Genomic DNA, 22,169 nt, shown 5'->3' on the forward strand with positions numbered 1-22,169 from the left:
AAGGAACCAAGGCATTCAACAGGATAACGAGGATTTCCTGGATTTTTCATAAAGAGTTGCCGTGCTCAACCATCGCGTGCGTTAATTTGACAGAATGTGTCACTTTTACTTCGCGGATTCGGGTTACGGAATAGGTCGTATCGTGCATTAGTGCAACCAGCGTTACCAATCGGCATATGCTGTATTATCAATACGGCCATAACATTTTTAACCGACTTCAAAAAAGGAGGAGGTTCTCAATTCATCGGTATGTTCTTTTTTTATGTTTGTTACCTCAAAACTTTCGACTGGGTGAATGGGGCTGATTTGAATAATTCTTTCATTATTTGAAAGCTGGTGCTTCCCGTGTGGTCCCATTGTAATTTGGTCCAGATCTGACAGTGGCATCCATGAGAAAACCATAAAAGTCTTAAATTTGCTATACATACGTATAGCAAAGTGGATGATAAATTTATGAATAACTTAATATCGCGCCAACCGATTTCGATGATTCTTTTTTTATTAGAAAGGATATACTTCACAGATAGTTTGGTGAGAGTTTGGTTAGGTTCTGATGACGGAATCTATGACAAAGTAACGGAACTCTTCAATTCTTAGGAGCAAATTAACAATACTCGGCTGAATCTTTTTTATGCTATCCAGATATTTAAGTCATCTACCATAACATAGTTATGGTCAAGTAATTTTTGGAGTCGAATATGATGATCAATGGTACTCTTTAAGGACTTACAGTAAGGGAGCGATCTGTGGCAGAATTTCTGTCTGTAATCAAATTCCAAAGCACTTACGTTTATTGCTGCATTGAAAAATTTAGTATATCTACACATATTTTGACAAAATTGTTAGTTAATGTACTTCAAATTCACTAAAAATCATAAAATAAAAAAAAATATAAAACAACCGACTTCAAAAACACTATTCCATAACAATAGATATAATGTGCACTAAAACGTATAAAAATAATTGCGTAGTTTGTAGTTAAACTCTTTAGTTTAACTACAAACACCGCGACATGAGAATTTTATATATATTAGATATTAGGTGGCCTGCGCACACGCACAATTATCTTCTATGTAATCTACTATGCTATCGTTAGCCTTGTTTGTCAAAGAAGCTTTTATATATACCTATTTCTGAAATTATTTCTCAGTAAATCCTTGTATGCTGTCTTGTATTTTATTGTAGAATTGAATACAAATACCTATGAAGGAGCCTTTAACTCTAGCTAACTTAACACGTCGCATACTGTCTATTCTGTCTTCTTGAATTGTTTTTTTTTATTTTTTTCTTTTTACAATTTATGAAAAAATAAGGGATGAGAGGATCCGGACGTTCAGCTGATGCTTATTGATACGCCCTGCCCGTTACAATGCAGTGTCGCTTAGGATTATTGAAAAATCCAAAAGTTCAGAGCGGCACTACAATTGCGCTCGTCACCTTGAGACATAAGATGTTAAGTCTCATTAGCCCAGTTATTTCACTAGCTACGGCGCCCTTCAGACCGAAACACAGTAATGTTTACACATTACTTCTTCACGGCAGAAATAGGCGCTGTTGTGGGACCCATAATCTAGCCGGAATCCTGTGCAAACGCTTCCCACTGTTAAAATCTAAAATGAATTCAAATCACAATTTTCTTGACTTCAGTAATGTTTTTTCAAACATACAATAACTCGAATTGTGTATGAAGTAAGGATGTATATCAGTTTGCATTTTTTCCCGAAGCGAGTCTCTTGGTCGCATATTATAAATTACTCTAATGGCTATTAGCTCTTTTGGAGCACAAAAATTCTGATAATCCGTATCACATAATGCAAGTACGCAATTTGACCAAACGAGCTGTATTCACATCAGTGAACTGTCTTATTAACGGTAAAAGCTGCAGAACTCAATCTATTTGCTGTGGTCCCCACTGAACGTAGTGTTTAAATTTGCTTTTGGCCCCACTGTTGTTTGTGATGCCAAGAAAAAAGTTTGGAATTTACCTTAACCTGTTTGTTGCACATATGGTATCTAGTTGAGATCAAATAGGTTGTTTAACTTTAATGCTTTACTTACTCAAAGTGCAACTAGATGGCGCCACAGGCCATTTAAAATCGCGCAAACTTTATTTTTGTAATATTCATATAGATTAAGCTTCCCGATGACACCTCGAGTGTTCTAACTAGTGTTTCATAAAAGTGTGTAAGTTAGTGTGAGTGTTTAATTAATCATAGGTAGTCCTAGATTCCAAAACTCGGCATGGCGTATCCTTTACCATAATTTCAAACTTTTTTTCGAGTTGTAAAATTTTTAATACCGTCTTGAAATGTAATTTTAAATTATGAAATATGAATGCAGTTGCCAGTCATATTAATACAATAGTATTAATATGACTGTAGTAATAAGTTATAATAATAAATAGTGCGCATCTAAAGTGTATATTATTAAAAATGCGGGTATGATAAAATATGAAATATCAAAATACCTAAGTACACGTTTTTGCGGCATAAACCTTTTTTTCAGTAACTTAGAACTTATATTTATCAAGACTTGAGTATATCGTTTTAATTTCAACTCGATACGTTCCCGAGATAAAGTGGCTTGACAGACAAAGCGACGGACAACAAAGTGGACTTAGGGTTCCGATTTTTTCTTTAAACCCTAAAAAAGAAAGAATGAGTAACACTGTACAGAATATTTTGTTACGCGCAACTATTTGGTTCATACGTAAGATATTATGTTGGAATAATATGAATAAATATAATTATTAGACCAGTTTTACCCGTGGGAAGCTCCTTTCCACAGGATGCCGGCTAGATTAAGGGTACGACAACGGTGCCTATTTTGTGCCATGAAGCAGTAATGTGTAAACATTATTGTGTTTCAGTCTGAAGGGCGCCGTAGCTAGTGAAATTACTGGGCAAACGAGACTTATCTTATGTATCAAGGTGACGAGCGCAATTGTAGTGCCGCTCAGAATTTTGTAATAGGCAGGGCGTAACAATTACCATGAGCTGAACGTTATGCTCGTCTCGTCCTTTATTTTTATAAAAAAAGACATTTCCTTATTTAGGTACGATACAATTGAATTAACATAGAAATAACCTACTTATATATATGTACATTTTTAGGTACCTAGTAAAGACCAACATCTGGTAACCTTTTCATTTCAAAGTGCAGAGCCAGTTGGATTAATAGACGACTGCCCAGAGTCCAATTTATTATCAATGATTTATCACTAATAGGTATTCCTCGTGCCAAATCTGTTTATAGTTTAAAATACATGTCCTTGTCTAAGAAAAGTATCGTCCAGTTTGCAATTAAATTTGATATTATGCCAAAAATGAACATGGCGTTTTGTTGTTTTTTTTTTAAATGTAGAAGGTTATCAAGTATGCCTTTTTCTTTTTTTATAACAAAGGGAACTCCGCGAAATTCTTCAATTGTACTGTTTGTAAATGATTACAGCATTAATGTTCAGAATGTATTCGTTCATAACGCTTTAATCAATATTATCTAAAATGTTTACACTTCCATTTGATAGATGGCGTTGTATTTAAATGTATTCACTTTGAATCGCGCTATAACTATTTTCTACGAAAGAGTTTGTAAGGCTGGTTTTGTAAAACAATTTACTCTCGCTATGAGGTACTGAAGTTTTATTGCTTATCTCAGCTGGTACTGGTATTGTAAGTGGTCCTTCGAGCCGGATACTGCTTCATACCGGTATGAGCTTCACAACAATCCCGTGAAACTATCAATAAAAGTTCAGTACCTCACAGCGAGACAACTTTATTCCACACAAACAGCCAGTGCACGCTAGAGTTGAGACGTACTAAGCAAATGCAATACTAGATATGACGGTGACTGTGACTCAAAAGTAACAGTGACAAATACTTGTTTCAAAATACTAGCTGCTATTTCAATACTAAATACGTATATTTTTCGTTTTTTGGTGTTACTTGTTAGCGCCATCTATACGTAATACATAGTACTTTCTATTGTTGTTACTTCGAATTTCAAAAGTTCTGTTTACAGACCTAGTAATTATTTTTATAGTTTTGATGTAATAAAAATAATCATTAGGTATACTTTCGTATTCATTATGTTTCAATACTACCTATGCTTAAACAGTGATCCTAACCTAGTACATGATTAAAATGTGCCCTTATCATACAAATAATTCAAGAATAAAGTAGATATAAAAATATATTATTCAGTAGGTACTTTCAAATTACCAATATAGGTTTTTTCTTACGAAGAGGTGAGCCGTATTTTCCTGCTCGTAGGCACAATATAACTTTGAATAAATACGAATACGAAAAATTATATCAAAAACAAAAATTTTAGGTAGGTAGATACATAATGGAAATAAAAACAGGGTCTTCCATTTGAAATTTACTTCAATATTTTAATTACTTACCTATCTTATCTATACAATAGTATGTTAAATAAATGCATGAAATTGATGTATCTATTATTTACGAATATGTCTGAAAGAAAAATATTCAGTAGACAATATAAGTAAACAGGGTTTTTCTTATCCCACATTTAAAAGAAGAGTTGAGCCATAACTGTTTTATTGCCTATTGAATCAAAAATAATATAACAAACAGACCTACAAATAACACAATTATAGTTACCTACTAAATACCTACTCCTAATCATTTGTTCAGTAACAGCTATTACTTCAATATCAGTCGTTACTAAAATACTAGTTGTTATCAAATACTTGTTCAGTAACAGTTGTTACTCAAATATCAGTCGTTACTAAAATACTAGTTGTTTCTTAAATACTAGTTGTTACAAAATACTCTTAATACTTGTCACTGTTATTTTAAAAAAGGCAAAAAAAGGCATTTATTTTCTCAAAATTGATTCCTTTAGAATTCTTTTTGATGTCATTTCTTATACTACTAGATACTACTACCGCTTCGGAAACAAATGGCGCTCTGAGAGAGAAGAAGCGGCGCAAGAAACTCTCCCAGCATTCTTTTTTTTGCGCTCTTTTCAATAAAAATATACAATATTGTACAGTCATTTCTATCGCTATAAAATAATCACAATCTAGTCCCAGGCTGTCCGATCATTTAGATATTCAGCGGTGGAGTAATATGATTTACTACAGAGCCATTTTTTTATAAAACATTTAAATTTATTTATAGATAATGCCTGAACAGTGGCTGGGACTTTATTGTAGAAGTGTATACATTTACCCTTAAAGCTATTATGTATCTTATGAAGACTACTAGAATTAGTTACAAGCAATCCCTTATTTCTATTGTTCTAATAATGAAAATCACTATTAATAGTGATTTTCATTATTATAACACTAGAAATAAGGGATTCAGCAAAAAGGTGACGATTTTTGTGAACATATATTAAATTTTCATAAATGTACTGACAATGAACAGTCATAATATTTATTTCTTTAAATTTTTCTTTGAGAGACTGTCTATAACCAAGCTGATATATAGCACGAACAGCTCTCTTTTGCAGTGCAAACACTATATCAATATCAGCAGCATGACCCCATAGTAATATACCGTACGTCATGATGCTGTGAAAATAACTAAAGTACACTAATCTAGCGGTCGCAACATTCGTGTACTCTCTAATCTTTCTTATTGCATATGCCGCAGAGCTGAGTCTATCTGCTGTATGGGTAATATGTGGACCCCACTGAAGCTTTTTATCTAACGTGATACCCAAGAAGACCATAGTGTCCACAAGTTCCAATCTCTGGTCATTTATAAGTACGTTGGTTTGTACCTCCGCTGTGTTTTGTGTAATGAACCGTAAACACTTTGTTTTTTACTGTTTAAGTGCAGATTATTCGTCTCAAACCAACGCACTATCTTTGAGAGTGCATTGCTTACCTCGTCAGCAATATCCGCACGTGGCTTCACTTTAAAAATAAGTGAAGTATCATCAGCAAACAATACAATCTCATGGCTATCATCTACCACAAACGGTAGATCGTTAATATATATAAGAAACAAGAAAGGACCGAGAATAGAACCCTGTGGAACACCTACACTGGCCTTCAAAAGTAAGTATCACACTTTTAAAATTGGGATAACGTTTTAAGTTCACAAGATATACTTTCGAAATAAAAAGGACTCCAAAGAGAATGTACATAAAACTTTATAGTCAGTAACCTTCTTTTAAGAATTTGCTGAAAAAAACTTCAAAAACAAAACCATTCCTTTTTCAAAGTGGACGTTTCCGAATTACAATTTTACCATTCACATTTTTCTTTCTGTTTTAAATTTTTTTCAAGATCGATGGGTCTTGTTTTAAAAATTTATGCTAAAAAGCACATAACATTTATTTATCATGCCTCTTTCAGTTGAAGAATGTGCTAGGATCATGGCTTTTCTGGAACTAGGCATCAGTATGCGTCGCACTGCAAGAATATGGTGGGTGTGACGGTACGAACGGTCCAGAAGGTAAAGCGAAGGTACGAAGAGACTGGACACCATCTGAGGAGACCTTGTATTGGCAGACCCAGGTGTACCAGTGCCGAGAAGATCGTTATATTATTTCCACTGTGTTAAGAAATCGCCACCAAAATGCAGTTTAAGTCCAGCAACAGCTACTTCAGACCCGGAGGGATTACATTAGTGACAGTACAGTGAGAAGAAGACTTGCTGAAGCAAATTTGAAACCCCGAAGACCAGCGAGTGGCCCAAAACTCGAGAGACAGCATCGAGTAGCGAGACTGCTATACGCCCGTGAACACATGCAGTGGGATGAAGAAGAATGGTCAAGAAGTTTTGTTTGCAGATGAGTCTCGATTCTCCCTTTACACTTCTGATGGAAGGCGAAGTGTTTACAGGCGACCTGGTGTACGATACCTTCAAGCCTGCATCTCAGAAAGAGTACGGTGGAGTCAGTGTACATGTATGGGCTGGCATATCTTCAGAAGGTCGCACAGAGCTAGTAGCCATAGAAAATGGTACCCTCACTGGGCAAAGATATGCTCAAGAGATTCTCAATGAGTATGCAGGGCCGTATTTAGCAAATATGGGTGATGGATCGATGCTGATGCATGATAATGCCCGGCCAAACACGGCTCATATCGTACAAGAGTATATTCAGGAGGTCGGTATCAGCGTGATGGCTTGGCCATCAAGAAGTCCTGATCTCAACCCTATTGAACACTCCTGGGATGAGCTTGGGAGGTTAGTCAGAAATCGCAGAGCACCACCTACTACCCTCAGGGCACTAAAGCAGGCCCTGGTAGAAGAATGGGAGAATATTCCCCAACATCGGCTCCGAAACCTAGTGTTCAGTATGCCAAACCGACTCGAAGCTGTAATCAGAGCTCGAGGAGGCAATACCAGTTATTAAAAATTAAATAACATTTTAGTTGAATTTTTTTTACACTAAACTAAAAATGTCTATTTTCATTGTTTTATCTTTTTTAAGTTAAAAATGTTACTAATGTATAATATTAGTTTCTAAGAATTAAAGCCTATAAAATTTGCAACAAAACGTTTTTAATCTTAAATCTCTACCTTCTATAGTTAAGAAAAAAAATTAATTTGAAAAGTGTGATACTTAGTTTGGCAGGCCAGTGTATTTCCACAGGTTTACCCGAAGACCGTTTGCCATTTACATCGACTATCTGAACTCTTTCGCTTAAATATGATTTTAACAGATTTAGGGCTCTATTTTTCACTCCATTTTAGTTTTAGGAGTAAAGTTTCATGGTGGACGCAGTCAAATGCTTTAGACAAATCACAAAAAATGCCCAATGCATCCTGTGACTCTGAATCTATCTTGTCACAGTGACTACCGATGATATTTTAATACCTGCTAAAAAAAATCAAATTCCAAATTTCTGTATTTGATAGTAAATTATATATAGTACTAGCTGACCCGACAGACGTTGTTCTGTAGATAATAAATAAAATACTGTTTTTATGAATTTGTGAATAATATTTCGAAACATCAAGAATATATCATCATAGAAATGCTCCCTGTTGTTATAATGAAATGGTTTCACAGTGGAACTGTCAAAACGTGCGTCACTAAATTCTCTTATAGAAAATATGTCCATACAAAACAAATATTGAAAATAAAAAATAATTATGGGTCAAAAATAATAATATTTCTCAAGTTGGACCAAACTGCACTCCATGAAGTAATTACCATTAAAATCCGCTCATTAGTTTAGGAGTCCATCGCCGACAAACAACGTGTCACGTAATTTATATATATTAAGATATACAAATTTACTTATAATCTACTTATTAAAGCAAATTACAATTAAGCATAATATATGTAGGTATCAGAAAACTTATTTCTACAACCCTATCTACGTGTTGAGGGATAAAACTTTATTATGCTTAAAAAGTTTTATATTAGTTATTTATTAAAAGTTTTTTATTATATAATCTTTATGTATTAGATAAAGTTTGTGGGGGAAAATCCAGGAAACTGGGAAAACCTGGCTATTTGCTATTATTATAATACCTGTGACAATTAATCAACCTGGGTCTTCCGCGTAGGCCCTCACGGGCCTAGGGGGTAACTGTTCGGGGCGATGATGGCCCCTTTCAGTGATATAGTCGCCGCCTGCAGTTACAAGCAGGGCACTGGGTGGGACCGGTTGGTCCATGGTGTAATGTCCGGTGGTGTTCTGCTGCAGTGCGATCGAGCCCGCGTAGTGTAGCGAGCAATCTGCGGACTGCGGTAGGGTGGTAGGTCCATGGTTGGCTTGCGCCCGCCGCTCAGCGAGATCGAGCCCGCCAGTAGTGTACGGGTAAGCGCCCATCAGCCAGCGGCGAGGAAGCAGTCGTGTCCTAGGAGACTAGGTCACATGGTAGTCCTCTTATGTCCGACGGTCGTCGATGGTATGGCGCGATGCCACGCAAATGCTGGGATCGCGCACAATCGGCGCGCGCGTACATAGAGGTGCTCAGGCGACGAACGAAGTCGTCCAGGCTCTCCATGCGCAGGTCTCTGGAGATGACCTGATTCCGTACGAAGCGTGGAGCTCCAGATTTTTATACTGTTTTTTTCATACTGTTTTAATCACACAATTCTCTTTATATTATTTCAATTGGTATCTATGTAGTAAGTTACGTAGAGGTGACATCATTCAAATAATATCTATTCTCATCGTCACTTACCACGTGAGGACCATCAGACACCGAGTTCCAGATCAGTTAATCTACGTACTTACTTTTCTATGCTTATAAAATTTAACCTTTTAAGCATTGATAGATAGATAGATAGACACTTTATTGCATACCATACAGACTTAAAAATAAAATTTATAAAAAAGATCTTAATCATGTTACAGTCATAGGTAGGTAATGGGCGGTCTTATCGATTGAAGGTATCTCTTCAAGATAAACCAAAAAGATACAGGATAGATAAATTATTAAAACATAAATTAATGTCAGTTAGAAATTCTTAAGCTAATCTTATCTATTATAGTGTAGTTTACTTCGATAATTATGTGAATTAGGCCCGGTATCCACCAAATCGGTGAGGAGAGGAGATGAGAGGAGATAAGCTACGAAGCTATCAGTTATCATTCATCGCTTATCAGATTATTTCCACCAAAACGGCAAGTAGATGTGAGCTGTGCTTATAATAACGCTTTAGGGTGTGCGAGGCGCGGGGAGAAGGGAGCGGGGAAAGGGCCGCGCGAGTTCGAGTACGAAATCTGATTTGTTATCAAAATACATCTCCTCTCCGCTTTGGTGGAAACCGGGCCTTACAGCTCTATTCGAGCGCCTACGTAGTAATGGCGTGTAGGCAGGTTTCCGGCGACCTCGTGCCTTTGCATGACTGCCCTTTCACCTTGCCACTATAATGTCTTCCTCTGTTTCCTTTAATAAAACCACTCTTTAAAAGTACCTAATATCAATGAACGGCTTTGATATTACGGTGCGATCTATAGATTATACAGCTCGTCTTTATAGATTTTAGATTAATAAAAACTTATATAAACACCATGTGTGTTATTAATAAACGCGAAGTAAGTTATTCTAAATTTAAACCTCTTTTGTCATTATTTGAACTTTAAAAATTTTCCTTTGTCAGTACCGAATTACATGACAGGGAGAATGACAAGTAATTTTAAATTTGGAGTAACATTTCATTGTGTTTCTTAATAAAACAGAATGTTGATTAAAAATTTCAAAACGTTATCTAAAGAAATTTAGAAGTAGGTATTTATTGCGTTTTTGAAAAAAACAAAAATTTGATTTTTCACACCTGCATAGATGACACCTATAATGTAGTGTAATATTTAAAAAGGTATTTTATTTTATTTTATTTGGGACACAAAACAATTACACACTAGATGATTAGAGGAAGAAATAACATAAATAGTACTGAGTGCATAACCAACGACAGTGTCCACGGGTTACTATTTAAGTGTTAGGTAACAAGAAAGAAAAGTAGTTATTACAAACAGATGTAGCTTACAATATTATTATGATGTTACATATAAGTCTCCAATGAGAATATTTAATTTCATAACAATGAGATTTAAGTTTAAATTTAATTAAATAACATTAATTAAGTTGATGCTGTTTCAATGTGCTATTAATTGCTGATTTGAATTGTCGTTCCGATATACCTAATATGTCAATATCTGAAAAGATTTCATTGTATGTGCTAAATAGGCGTTGCAGAGGCGCGCGTTTGCCGGAGTTGGTTCGAATTGGGCTAACTGCAAAAAGGGGACGCTTACGTACACTGCGCTGACATACATAACAATGTAAGCATTAACGATTATGATGTTATTGTACTCACTGAGACATGGCTCCATGATGGAGTTTTAAGCACAGAACTCTTTGACGAAGGTACGTTGTCTACAGGCGGGATCGCTTTACATCTGGTTTTCATAAGCACAAGGGCGGAGGCGGTGTTCTCATAGCAATTAACAAAATTATCAACTCAAGGCAATTTAAAAATTACGAAAGTGATTGTGAAGACTTATGGGTAGGCCTAGAAATTATTGCTAATAGAAAAAAAAAAACTTTTAATTTGTGCAGTTTACTTGCCACCGCCAGTTCAAAGTCAAATTCTGGACCATTTTATTACAAATGCGAATAAATCGCTTGATGATGCTAAGCATAAGTTAATATTAGGGGACTTTAACTTAAGTGGAATAAAATGGAATGACAATTTATCGACCCCTTTTTCAAGCTCAATTCTGTGCAATATGTTACTCGACTTTACGCACTTGCATGACCTTAAGCAATGTAATAATATTGTCAACAGTAAGTCAAGAATCTTAGATCTCGTATTGAGCAACGTATCTACTAGCGACATGTCTGATAATCCTAATGTTTTAACCAATATTGATCCGTTCCATCCGCCATTAGAGTTTTCCATTAAAATTTCAAGAGAAAGAGTGTCAGCACCAGTACATACTAGACCGAATTTTTTTAAAGCAGATTATATAAGAATTATTAATGAACTTAATATGATAGATTGGAATAACAAATTTAGTGATAATTTATCAGTGGATGAAATGCTAGATATTTTCTATGGTATAGTAGACAATCTGATACGTCAATATGTCCCAATGTCAAGATCATGTTATAAAAAGTATCCGCCTTGGTTTTCTAAAGACTTAATACGGCTATTAAAAGAGAAGTATAGCTGGCATCTTAAAGTTAAAAAATACAAAAATCCACTCGATAAAATCACATTTAATTTATTAAAAAATCGTTGCTCTAAGCTTCAGAATATCTGTTACAAATCATACATAGTAAGGCTTGAGGAATCTTTGAAGTACAATCCAAAAATCTTTTGGTCACACGTCAAAACTAGAAATAAAAATAAAAATGCGTATCCCAGCGAAATGTTTTTGAATGATAAATCAGCTTCTAATGGTAAAGCAATCTGTGATTTGTTTGCTTCCAACTTCTCCTCAATATATAAGCATGTTGCTACTCATAGTTATCCTAGGCGGGACAATGCAGTTAATTGTAATACTTTATTATCATGTGAAATTCCCCGTGAAGATATCACTAAACTTTTAAAGGGATTAAATATATACAAAGGAGCAGGCTGTGATAACATACCAGCATTATTCATTGTCAAGTGTGCAGAACCCTTATCATATCCACTGGAAAAGATCTATAATAAATCCTTAACTTGCGGTGTCTTCCCGTTACGATGGAAGCAAGCCCGCGTAGTACCAATCTACAAATCAGGTGGCAGGGAAATGGTAAGTAACTATAGGCCAATCTCAATATTACCGATATTAGGCAAGGTATTTGAAAAATTAGTTTGCAAAGTACTCACATGGCATTTAAGACATATTATAACTACTCATCAGCACGGTTTCTTAGCGAATAAGTCTACCGCTACTAATTTGGTATCTTTTGTTGAAAGCATTTCTAAAACCGTAGACTCTAGATCTTCTGTGGACGTCATATACACTGATTTCAGCAAGGCGTTCGATCGAGTTAACCATTCAATCTTAACCGAAAAACTTGCTGCGTCGGGAATCGGAAATAGCCTTCTTAGATGGTTCAGTTCATACCTTGCAAATAGATCTGGTATAGTGGCAGTAAATGGATTCAAATCATTCACATATTCAATGACAACTGGTGTACCACAAGGCTCCCATCTCGGTCCTATTTTATTTAATTTGTTTATTAATGACCTATGTTCAAATATCCATCATTCAGAATGTTATTTATTTGCGGACGATTTAAAAATTGCCAGATGTGTGGATTCTATAAGCGACTCTGAAAAGCTTCAGGAGGATTTAAATAGAATAGCTTACTGGTGTAAATGTAACCTTATGGTATTAAATGCTGAGAAATGTTTTCATGTGAGATTTTCCAGAAAAAGGCTAAATAGCTGTAAAGATATAGTATACAAAATAAATGATACACCTCTTAAGCAAGTTGAGCAGATTCGGGATCTTGGAGTGATTTTGGATAGCAACCTAAGATTTGACCAACACATTAATAACATTACTTCCAAGGCTTTTAAAATGCTCGGGTTTGTTCTGCGGAATACCAAGGAATTTAAAAATTCTGAAACAATGATTGTACTATATAATGCGCTGGTGAGAAGTTGTCTTGAGTATTGTTCTGTTGTTTGGAACCCTTATTATAACAAATATATACAACGCGTTGAGAGTATCCAAAAAAAATTTCTAAAAATTATTAGCTTTCGCCTAAAAACGAGACATCTCGACAGCTATAGTAGCAGGCTAGCAAATTATAAAATGATATCCTTGGAGGATCGTAGGCAAATCCATGAACAGATATTTTTATATAAAATCATTAATGGGATGTTGGATTGCCCGCAGCTATTGAGCAAGATAAATATTCACATGCCAACTAGAGCACCTCAACTGGCAAAATATAAACCGTTTATACCTGATCGAGCAAACTCTAATCTCGGATTTAACTCCCCACTGAATAGGCTGTTGCGTCAATACAATACTATAATTTCAAACAAGCGATCTATAGATGTTTTTGGAGATACAGTAGCACAATTTAAGAGAAACCTGACACTCTGATTAGTAAAATGTAATGACCTAATTTATAATAAAAAATGCATAGACAAGATATATTGTACCTATACTATAGTATTTTAGTGATTATATTGAAGTGACTGTATTTTAGCTTGTAATGATTTATAGAATTAATTTATCTTTTTATATTGTTTTAACATGTTAGCGTTATAGGACTTCAATTTACTTTTATATAATTAACAACTAAATTGTTTGTATGTTAATGTGCATGATGTGTTCACCTGTAATTGCAGGAACACGATTTTTTAAATTTATGTTACAATCTTATGAATTGTTTTGTGTATTCTGTGTTGGTGGACCTTGTATAAATAAATAAAATAAATAAATAAATAAATACAACTCTTGGGACTTGTAAGTTTAGATTGTGTACTAAATCACTGCAGTCATATTTGTTGTTACATAATCCATATAATGTTTTAGCCCCAAGAAGTTTCCTTCTGGTCCTTAGGGTCTGTAAATTATATTTTTGTAGCAGATCGGGGTATGATAATTTAGATCGGTAACATCTATAATGAGTCGATTTTAGAAATTTACGCTGTAAAGTCTCAATCATATCGGTATATTTACTGTACAGAGGATCCCAGACCTGTACAGCGTATTCAAGTTGAGGACGTATTAGTGATTTGTAAAGTGTTATGTATGTTGTATGTTGTTTAAACTGGCGGGATACGCGCATGACAAATCCAAACATCTTATATGCATTGTTTACAATGTTGTTGATGTGCTGGTCTAAATGTAGTTTAGAGTCAAGCTGTATGCCAAGATCACGGACACTGCACATTTTAGCTAGATTTGAACTGCAAAGGGAATATTGGGAGGTAATAATATTTCTTTTTTTAGAAAACGTTATAGAGTGGCACTTGGGAATGCTCAGGAACAATTTATTAGCGTTGCAATAGTCGGTGAGTCTATTTAAGTCCTGTTGCAAGAGAATAGTGTCAGAAGGATTTGATATGGTTTTATATATCTTCAGGTCGTCTGCATAAAGTAAGAATTTTGAATTTAGGAAACATGTGTGAATATCATTAATAAATAGAACGAATAAAAAAGGTCCTAAAATAGATCCCTGAGGAACACCGGATGTTACATTAACAGGTCGAGACTCATAACCACTAATGACGATTTTCTGGGTACGTTTAGTAAGATAGGATGCAAACCAACGAAGCAGGTTGCCTTTTATGCCATTGTAGGAGATTTTATCCAATAATATTTTGTGGTCAACTTTGTCAAACGCCTTTTGAAAATCTGTGTAAACAGTATCGGTTTGAATATTTTGATCAATGTTATGGAAAAGAGAGGTCGTGAATAAAATTAAATTTGTTGTGGTTGATCTTCCCTTGACAAAGCCATGCTGTTGTTCTAATATACTGTTGTGAAGTAGGGGGTAAATTTTATCATGTACAAGACTCTCAAATACCTTTGACAAAGATGACATTATTGAGATAGGGCGGTATTTTTCAACATTACTTCTAGGTCCGTTTTTATGAATCGGAACTAAATTTGCATGCTTCCAAACGCTAGGGAATATTCCTTCATTCAGACATTTATTAAATATTATTTGTATTGGATAGGAGATGGTTTCCCATGTATTTTTAAGAAACCTAGCTGGAATTCCGTCAGGTCCCGGACCTTTTGAAGGGTCCAAAGATTTCAAAAGTTATTGTTAAAGAAATTTAAGAGATTTGCGATTTTATAGAATGGTTTTGTTTTGGTTATTTTATAAGCCACTTCAACCAGAGATTGTGTTGGGAAAGATTTATCATCTTAAGATTTTTTAAACAAGAGATTTTGTCTAATACTCGGCGCTAATGAAGTCACGCCATTCGTCACATCGCGGTGTATGTCGGGTGCAGACGATTGGATATCGCGACACTGTCGGTAAAAGGGCGCGCATCAAAGAGTTTTGTCGCGACAACATTCGCCAGCGTGGCTACACTTCGCCGCTTCATTATAATTCACATCGACTGACTGCGTAGATGTAGAGGGATGAATCGATACTTTCACTCGATACCAGTACTCAGTATCGAATATTGGCAACTCTCGATACCGAGTACTAGTATCACATGAAATCGTATGTCTTATTGCCGCCTCAGGCCCGAGCCCTTTTTTTTTGAGAGGAGGAAATACTGTTACGTATTTACGCCTCGGAACGGGGCGTAATATGTCGGACTCGAGTGTCCGCGCAAGCGGACACCCCATACCGCCTAAAACCTCCACTGTGCTGTTAGCAGCTTCACAGCGAAGTAGGACGTGGGCCGTGGAGGCTGCAAAGACTACGCAACAACAGTCGCGGGGCGTCTCCTAAGGAGACTCGAACCTCAGACCGGCTGTGTGCTTGTGGGAAGGAACCCGAGCCCTAAGCCAGCCAGCGGACGCTACGGCTGCGCTCATATTCGTCAAGACGAATGGAGGCGCTTCTTCACGTGCCTCTCCGACTAGCGAAGGTTGGCAGTGAGCTTTGTAATTTTAACTTTTTATTCTTCGCGAGGCGAAATAGTTTTGCCGCACTTGCGATTTATGTCCACTCTCAGATGTTGCGCAGCCAAGACTTTTTTCTGCGACTTACACCTCTTCTTCCGACAACTTTTCCCATCATGATTTACCTCTCGTACCTCTCGTGCCTAAGCACGTGCCCCAAATATACAAGTATCCCCTTCTCGTCTTGATGGTTTGCATCTGTCTTTGATTGACACGGCGCAGAACTTCCACATTCGTGATCTTGTGGGTCTAAAAAAGCTTCTAAACGTTTCCTGAGGTCTTCTTTAATAGTCCACGCCTCACATCCGTATGGGCCAGATGTAACAGCGCAGTACACGAGTGCGCAAGGAAATCTCAAGACCGCCGTTGCAAAGTACTTTTCTAGTTTTTGGCCAGCTACTGTAATGGCAAAGTCTTCAAATTTTAAAGGAGGCGCTGCAAAATATGAATAATTTTTTGGGTAAATTAAATATTTAGTGTCAGTACATTATAAAATCACATAATCAATTTTATTTTCTCCATCTCTCTTTTGCATATTATCTGGTATAGCCTCGCTTGTGAATTTCATAATGTTGTTAAAAATTAAATGAGTACTCAGTAGTCACAAGTATCGATACTTTCGATAGATGGAGTATTGAATATGGTATCGGTACGTTGATTTGATACTAGTATCGATGAAGGAGTAGTATTGTTTCATCCCTGCTTGTGTAGCCAAGAACAAACCCGTAGACGATGTTTTGGCGCAACAGCGCGACACGAAACATCGACGGCTAATGAAGCCCCAGCACGATCAGTCAGAGCAAAACTAACCAGTTATTTAAATACAGTTACAATTATATTGCTATATGGTAAACGGTACCTACTTTATGAATATAGTACAAAATATATTTAATTCGTAGCCTCACCTTGTAGAACTTCAGTCATTTGTTCTTAAACGAGCAGAAAAGCATTTTTTATACAATACCTGTCACATATTATAGTATTTTAATGTGCAATTAATTACTATAATCAATCATCATACACTCACGATCATACAGTCAGTCTTCCATAGGGGTAGGTAGTGATTTTAAGTCCTAACCTGGCATATCTCGATTGAATCTATTCCTTTATTTTGTCGCTAAATAGATATTACGATGGCTCTGGTTTGACGTCTAGTCAATAAATTAAATACTACAAATGTGATAGTAATTTCTCTAAGTAGCAATAACGTGTAACTTTTATTTAATTAGAAAATAAACAGCTACAAAAACAGAGATAGTAGCAAACATAATTAAAAAAGTCCAATTATCGGTTTTTAACAATACATATAGACAAATGAAGTCGTATGAAAACAAAGCATAATTATAATTGTATCGAAATACGGAACATGCCACAAATTACACCATAATAAGCTTCGAATACTATATCTATACATTGCTGCATTTACTCCAGTTGTTTAAAATATTCTTGCTCAATGCAGCAATGTAAAAAAAAAACAATAACGTACATTATTATAAACTTAATAACAACTGAGGCTTTGTTGTTACTACTTAAATATTGTGGGCAAAAGTGCGTCTTGGAGAATCTTGTTAAAAAGAGGTATAGGTTTTTAACGCTATTTAATAAACGGGTTCGAATCCCGGTAGGTGCAAGCATTTATATGAATATAGATGTTTGTTTCCGAGTCATGGATGTTTAAATGTATTTATGTATGTTTATATGAATTTATGTATGTTTAAGTAGGTATATTGTATTATATATATCATTGTCTTGTAACCCATAACACAGGCTATATATGCTTAACTTGGGGCAAGATAATTTGTGTAAAAAGTGTGTCAATATTATATTGTCAATATTATAAACTTTCGTCCTTTTGGCCTTTTGCGGTCCACGGTCAACGCCATAACACGAACATGGTCGAAAAGCATATTATTTCATTTATTACATACCCGCGCTTGTTGACGACAAGCAAGAGAAAGCGTTTACATTGAACGAAATATACTTTTGAATAGTGTGCAAAAAATCCAGAAAACGTCTTCCAGAAAATACGTGTTTTTGAGTAATCCTTACAAATTTGTAAAATAAATGTTTTTCATATAGAATCTCCATTACATGCGCAAGGTTTATATTGCAATGTTATCTATACTTTTGTAATTTATGAGTTCATTATTAACGGCCATAGTAAAAAAATTGTGCAAAAAAGCACATATCTGGAGGGTCATATTGAATTTGTTATTTCTACTTCGGTAGAAACCTAGATACAATGCATAAGATACCTATTAGTAAAAATATTAATAAAAATATGACGGGTTGGTCGCTCTTAAAGTCAAAGTCAAATAAACTTTATTAAATTACTTTATTCTTTTCAAAGCTATTTATATATATATATATCAGAATTAGTGAAGGTAAGTCTTAGTAAATATAGTATTGTAAGAAGTACGGACATGCTTATATAGGAGTACCTACCGATAAGCAAACCAGCCAACCGGTACGAGTGAGGACGTCGCGGCCTGCCTCCACTACAACGAAACACACCCCATCGTTTCTCCTGACTTGATTTACTATGTAATTGTAACATTATGCAACTCTGACACTATACTCTTTATTAAATTCCATAAAAAAGTTGCCGTATTATGATAATTAAACAAGGTAAAAAAGTTTTCAACTTTGAACCCAAATCCCTGAAGAAAATGTTGTTTGAGACAAATTCAAAGTAAAACATATTTGAATATAAAAGTGAATCAAAGGCAGGATTCGTTGGCGTCAACGCTGGCTTCGTAATGACTTCCCCGGTGCTGACTTAATTAACATTTAACGACCCAAGCCCTTTCATTTATTGTCACATTAATGCTTCAGAATATGTAATAGCTGTGATTGCTTTAGGGTCATAACACTTTTACCTTTGTTACATAATTCAGGTCAAATCGGAACGTTATTTTTTCACGGCTTACGAATCGTTCTATTAGTTTTCATCCTACTTAAAAAAAGGTTTTGAATACGACCGTATTCTTTTATTTTGCGCATGTCACCCGAATTGTCTCCACCTTTTGCGAGCCTACTGTAAATACATTTTATGTAATAATACTAATGGTGAAAACGGGGTATGAAATTGTATCTCGATATCTTCGCCATTTGTGAACGGATTCTAATTATTTATTTAACCATTAAAGCCCCTATCCTTACAGAGTGACCTATGGGGATAGAGGCTTGACATAAATTTAAGTATTTAAATTAATATAAACATAAATCTTAGAGCTACTACGAACAATCTATACCTACTATACTAGATTACTACTATACTAATTACTATTACTAGAACATACAACAACTACTCTAATTTTAAAGTCGTTCAGTGAGCAAGCAAACAAGTCAATCCTATGCGAAAGTTAGTTAAAATTTCGTAAAGCGACTGTAAAAGGTGTGTCTCGCAGAATTACGAGCAGCTGCTGTCGCCTTCGCCTTGCTGCACGTCCATCGACACAGACCTATTCGCTCCAGTAGGGCTGGATGACTCACCATACCACGCAAAATTTTCCATAAATATAAAACCAGGAATACGTCCCTCCTAGTTTCTAGTTTATCATACCCAACCATGTCAAGAACAAAAAGTGTAGGATATAGAAGTGGATATCCTGGTTATACCTTGTAGAGTTTTAGATATATAAACCTAACAAATTTAATTTCTATTCGTTCCAACATGAGCTTGGCTTCACATGGAGCCCATATTATAGCATTATATTCTAAATAACTTCTAACCAAAGCCTCATATAGAACTCGTATAGCGTTGATATTTGTGAAATCTTTCACTTGCCTCATGACAAATCCAAGGTTAAAAATTAGTTATCATATTTAGATACACATTTGAACTGTTGAAAAATGACTTGTTAGATTAACAATATTTTTTTTAATATTAAATATTACGATGCTCTTTAGTGTTAATTCCGCACAATAAAATCTCCTACGACCTACACCCTTGGGTTACCTGGAAGAGGTCGCTGCATAGTGATAACTTAGCCTAATTGCGCTGAATTGTAACTTTATCTTCAGTGCAATAAAGTATTTTCATTCATTCATTTACTTCCGCACGTGTTTCCCCTGCACTCTCTCTAATTTCAGAATTAAAGAAAGAGAATTAGCGAATCCTGCGAGATTGCAATTTGTGCCTCAGTACACTCGAGTAGGGGAACTGCACATTCTCCCGAGTGATATACACAATACTTTGTATACTACACCTACGAGAATCCAAAATAATAATTACTATTTTTTTGCAAATAAACTGCAAAAATAAGGCTGATGCAAACATAGTTTATTTACTTATAAATTGTAACTAGCCAGTACGGTATTCCGTTAAAATATTCAAATAAAGAACACGTTAACACTTTCGGCCTGAATTCGAAACTAATTCGAAAGCTTAGGTACTTCTAAATAGCTAATACAAACTAGAAGTCCTAATTATTATGGTCAGATTACCGCACTAGCAAATTCTACCCAGGAAGCGGAGCGACCGTTCAAATATATCTAATAGACCAGGGTCGATAATTTTTTAAACCAAAATAAATAATAGTAGGATGAAACCCATTGGAAAAGGAAGACAATATAACAAAAATGAAAGGAATAATAAATTACGGGCGATCTGACGTCGGAATAAAGTGGAAGTGGAATTACCTACAACTTTGTTAACTTTTTTTCTATAGGACTTGTAGTTTCGCCGGAAATCGAGACCGTTTTTACCCTTAAACAAAACCCTCTTAAAAGGGGGGTCCTTTTCCACTTCCCGACCTCAGATCGCCCGTAATTTATTTTTCCTTTAATTTTTTTTATATTCTCCTTTTTCAATTTTTTTTTTACTTTTTATCATTTTCAAAGGCTTAAGCACTGATCTATAGGTAAGTATAGAAAAGTAATTCAGAATTTGTTGACAGGAAACGGACTTATAGACGAGAATGACTTCATGCAATGGGTGACAAAGATACAAGCGCTGCAAGGTTTGGATGTGAGTACAAGTGGTGGGGACTCTGAAGAGGAAATCACAAGGGATTTGTTAGCGGCTTTTAAGTACGTATAAATTAATTAACTATTAATAATTAATACACCTAATAACGTTCTATACACATGGTCGTATAAAAACAAAGACGAGATATGGAACATGCCACAAACACCAAAACGATCTTCGACTGCTATATCTTTACATTGCCGCATTTACTCCAGTTGTTTAAAATATTTTTGGTCAATAAGCAGCAATGTAAAACATTTGCAGTTTTAGTTACGAATGTTGAATTTAAACCCGATTCGATAGGACTAAGAAGAAAGGTGTGCTTACATTGTCTTTAAGCACACTTTTGCCGTTGCGCTATCAGTCTGCGAATGAAATATCCTTAATTATGTGTATAGAAAGTCAGAGAACGCATTAAACCTAAAAACTTCTATAGTTTAAGAGGCTACCTTCAAAAATGCGGTTTATTTTTGATCTAGGTGTCTCTTATTATGTAGTATTCTGTTAAAAGATTTGGTTTTAAGATACATTATTATTTAACACTCTATCAGTGAAAATTTTACAAGAGCTGAAATTCTGTAAAAAAAAATTTTTCGAAAAAAAAGCCCTAACTTTGCTCAATTCTTGTTTTGCTATAATACTTGTTCTACTTTACTAAAACTAAGATAATATTTTCAGTGAGTTGATTTATATCATCATAAAGTGTAAAAATAATAAAAGAATATACATATAGCCACGTTTAATGTAAGATCTCTACGAACTCCTGAAGAACTACTGGAACTGGAACTGGCCATAGCGGAAATTAAATGGGATATCATTGGAATATCCGTAATGAGAAGGCTTGGGGAAGGAATAGAAGATTATGGGAACTATATTCTACATTATAAAGGCGAGACTCCAGGACTCTATGGCGTGGGCTTTTTAATCAAAAAGAGTCTAGCTAATAAAAACGAGGAAATCAAAGGTATCTTAGAAAGAATAACAATCCTTAATATAGAGCTGCTATTAATAAAACAGAAATGTGGTCTATTATTCAAGTATATTCCCCAACCGAATCTGATAAAAAGGAAGACATTGAAAAAGTAGTAAGGTTCTATGAGGATTTGCAAGCTGCTATTAAAAAGTCACATAAAAATATTTTAATAATGGGCGATTTTAATGGACAAATAGGAATGTGCAGTAACAATAGAGAAGAGCACACGA

General features: G+C 35.2%; 1 protein-coding gene across 4 annotated transcripts in view; it reads left to right on the top strand.

Annotated features, from left to right (window-relative positions):
• The window catches only part of LOC126976511 (calcium-binding protein E63-1), a 72,634-nt gene that overhangs the window by 41,973 nt on the left and 8,492 nt on the right, over positions 1 to 22,169 (top strand). For all 4 annotated transcript variants that reach the window (XM_050824873.1, XM_050824875.1, XM_050824874.1 and 1 more), the window contains one exon: positions 20,896 to 21,028. In XM_050824873.1, coding sequence (XP_050680830.1) covers positions 20,896 to 21,028 — 133 coding nt within the window. The remainder of the gene's footprint in view (positions 1 to 20,895; positions 21,029 to 22,169) is intronic.

The sequence above is a fragment of the Leptidea sinapis genome, chromosome 41 (genome assembly GCF_905404315.1).
Source record: "Leptidea sinapis chromosome 41, ilLepSina1.1, whole genome shotgun sequence".
NCBI lineage: Eukaryota > Metazoa > Arthropoda > Insecta > Lepidoptera > Pieridae > Leptidea > Leptidea sinapis.